Below are 3,166 nucleotides of genomic sequence, written 5' to 3' on the forward strand. Positions count from 1 at the left end.
ACCAGTCAACGTGTGCGGCGAACGTCTGGCCAAGTGGATCGACAGTTTACTGAACCTACGCGCATGCCTTGTCCTGGCAAGAAGGGCATAGATGAGGCAACCACCTCGGATAACGTCGTCTGCGAAACTGTACATCGTACGTGCGCCACTGATGTCCCAATTTGTTGATTTGCATTTCAGCTCCATGCCATGAATGAACGAGGATCGTACTCCACACCCTAATTCTTCTTGGAGAGTTTTTTGTTCTGAAATGCATTCTTAAGGGAGCGGATAGTGTGCTCATCTTTAGAACGCCGAGAAAGCGATCTATGGTGGCCCCAGAGTAAAACCGGCAGTGTGAAAAATACGCGCACCGTAAGGAGGGTGGCTGAAGATCAACTTTGATCCGTTATGCGTTCACAAAACCGTCACAAAGTACTGGAAAATCGGGATGTTATCTTTAACGAGGCATCCCATCGATTTTGGGTGTAACATATTACTTGGGCTCATTGCTTACTGCAGGCCCTAGTCTACTGTGGTACAATACTACTTATAAGACTAGTCATCATCATCATCATCATCATCATCATTGTCAGCTGTAATAACCGCGTATTCNTGGTGTCGTGTGGTGTGGGGGGGGGGGGGGGGGGGGGGGTAGGTAGCTGCGCATTGAAGGCGGGAGCTGATAAATTGGTGCGTGAATACAGAACTGTCAGTGGGCTGTCAAGTTGGGGGATTGGGAAGGGAGCTTGGATGCACGTGCGTTATTGAGGGCGAGACTGGGTCATGTCTGACAATGTCTCTATCCATTGATATGGCCCGTCTCGGGGCCCCCATCCGGAAAGACAGCAGTGACCAGCGCAGCTTAGTTTGCTGGAAATGGCTTTCATACTTCACTCCCAAGTCATTGTTTGATCGTCTCTGGCTCTCTTCCACCCTTCCTGTGGTTGTGCAAAAAAAGCCCCTCGAGGAAGTCGGTCGATACTTACGGGCGACAGAACGATAGAGAACGCTCGGCTGCATACTGAACATGCCTCACTTGCGAATGTATAGCATGCCATGTTGTACGCTGAAGGCGCTGGCCGAGCACGAGTGGCGACTCAAAGATGCGCTGCATTCAGAGTGATTTACTGGGAGCTCTATTTTCCATCCACACATCATTAGCACCAGCCGGTTCACACAGGCCACGGTACACCGAAGACGGTGTTTTTGAAAAAGGGGACACCGTAGTATACGGTCTGCCAGTATTGGGGATGTATAACCTTGCTTACTGGGATTCGGCTCTTGAGCTTCCTTTGTCCTCCGTCCACAGAAATTTCGGTGAACACCATGCTTTCGGAGAGTCACTGTTCCTCGGTGCTTCCATAGCGTGCATACTACAGTATTACCTGAAGGTTTACCCCTCATGATACCAATTACTTTTTCCTGACACCGAGTTGTGGAAAACCCTGAAATCCTGGAAACATCACAAACGAGAGATTCAGCTGGGTTCCAGGTGGGTCTCTCGAAAAGCCAAATTAGTTTGCAAATGAGTGTATATTCGCTAATTTCGTGCAATTTGGTTTCAAGTAGAACATAAGGTTGACAAAAACCCGGGGACTGCGCTTACCTGATGAGCCCCAAAAAACGGCGAAACCGGTCGTGGGCTGTCGACGAATTTTCAGCAACCTTATGAGTAGTACATTACAAAGATATACATGTATCGCGGCATCTCGAATATCGTGACGACTGAAACATGAGGCGGCCTGGTGCAGCACATTCGGTTGCCGGGAAACATCACAAACGAGAGATTCAGCTGGGTTCCAGGTGGGTCTCTCGAAAAGCCAAATTAGTTTGCAAATGAGTGTATATTCGCTAATTTCGTGCAATTTGGTTTCAAGTAGAACATAAGGTTGACAAAAACCCGGGGACTGCGCTTACCTGATGAGCCCCAAAAAACGGCGAAACCGGTCGTGGGCTGTCGACGAATTTTCAGCAACCTTATGAGTAGTACATTACAAAGATATACATGTATCGCGGCATCTCGAATATCGTGACGACTGAAACATGAGGCGGCCTGGTGCAGCACATTCGGTTGCCGGGAAACATCACAAACGAGAGATTCAGCTGGGTTCCAGGTGGGTCTCTCGAAAAACCAAATTTGTTTGCAAATGACTGAAATCATCACTGTGTTCCACCGTCAACCAACCTGGAAGTGGTAGGACATTGAAAATTCTGAGGCCATCTGGTCAGTTGCTTGAGTTTCCTTAATTACAACAGACTTGAGCTGTTTTTAGTTGTTCTACATCACATGACTGGTCTCACATGTTCATCACAAAAATTGGGTTTATTGACTAATCTAGATAACAGCGATAGCTGAGACATACCCATAAGTTGCTAAGCAACCAAATCAATATACCACAATATGCCGAAACGAATGGAATCAATCTGTGTGATGACATTTGTCGTGGTCGGAACAACGAAAAGATTAGTCCTGAGTGATTGGAATTCAGAGAACTGACGAACTTTAGGAAGGCAAACACCAATCAAACTCCACGCCCAACTGATTAGTTCAGCAACATCATTAATAGCCTGAGTTGGTCTGGATTCACCGCAGAACGCACTGGTGAACAAAACCTTATGGAAAATGTGTTCCAAAGAGACAAAACTGAGGAAACAGCGCTTTTCGAACTGGGGTCAGGGTCAGCGAAGAAACTCGGGTGGTATGGTGACAGAGCCAAACCATGTGTCTCCAAAAAGCTCTAAACGACCGTATACCGCATCCAGGCACATGCTTAGAAATAACTTTCAAGTTAACCAAGTGAACACGAATCCACAGGGTCGAATCTCCGGCGGTCACAATTTCAGAAGATGCAATAAAGTAATCAGACAGAATGATATAAATTATAAAGGTCGGCTGTAAACCATCCACCTCGCTTATATGGAAACCCTATAAAACAAGACCTTTCTTATCTAGACGTAACATACTACTCATGAAACTCATGCTGAAAACTATTCGACAGCCCATGACCGGTTTCGCCCCTCTTGGGGCTCATTAGGTAGACACAGTCCCCGAGTTTCCGTCAACTTTATGTCCGACTTGAAACCAAATTGGATAGCTCTCGACTCTCATTTTGGCTTTGACAGGGTACTTAACTGAATCTAGGTGAATCTCTAGTTCTTTTCAGATGGTTCGCTACAGGAAAAC

At 46.6% G+C, this 3,166-nt stretch overlaps 1 protein-coding gene across 1 annotated transcript in view; it reads right to left on the reverse strand.

The window, feature by feature from the left end:
* Positions 1 to 537: 537 nt before the first annotated feature.
* Positions 538 to 3,166, reverse strand: part of T265_13266 (hypothetical protein) — a gene marked incomplete at both ends in the record, with an annotated part of 30,600 nt that continues 27,971 nt past the window's right edge. The window contains one exon of the mRNA XM_009168015.1: positions 538 to 575. Within this exon, the coding sequence (XP_009166279.1) occupies positions 538 to 575 (38 nt within the window). The remainder of the gene's footprint in view (positions 576 to 3,166) is intronic.

Source organism: Opisthorchis viverrini (assembly GCF_000715545.1).
Source record: "Opisthorchis viverrini unplaced genomic scaffold opera_v5_50, whole genome shotgun sequence".
In the NCBI taxonomy this organism is placed as follows: domain Eukaryota; kingdom Metazoa; phylum Platyhelminthes; class Trematoda; order Opisthorchiida; family Opisthorchiidae; genus Opisthorchis; species Opisthorchis viverrini.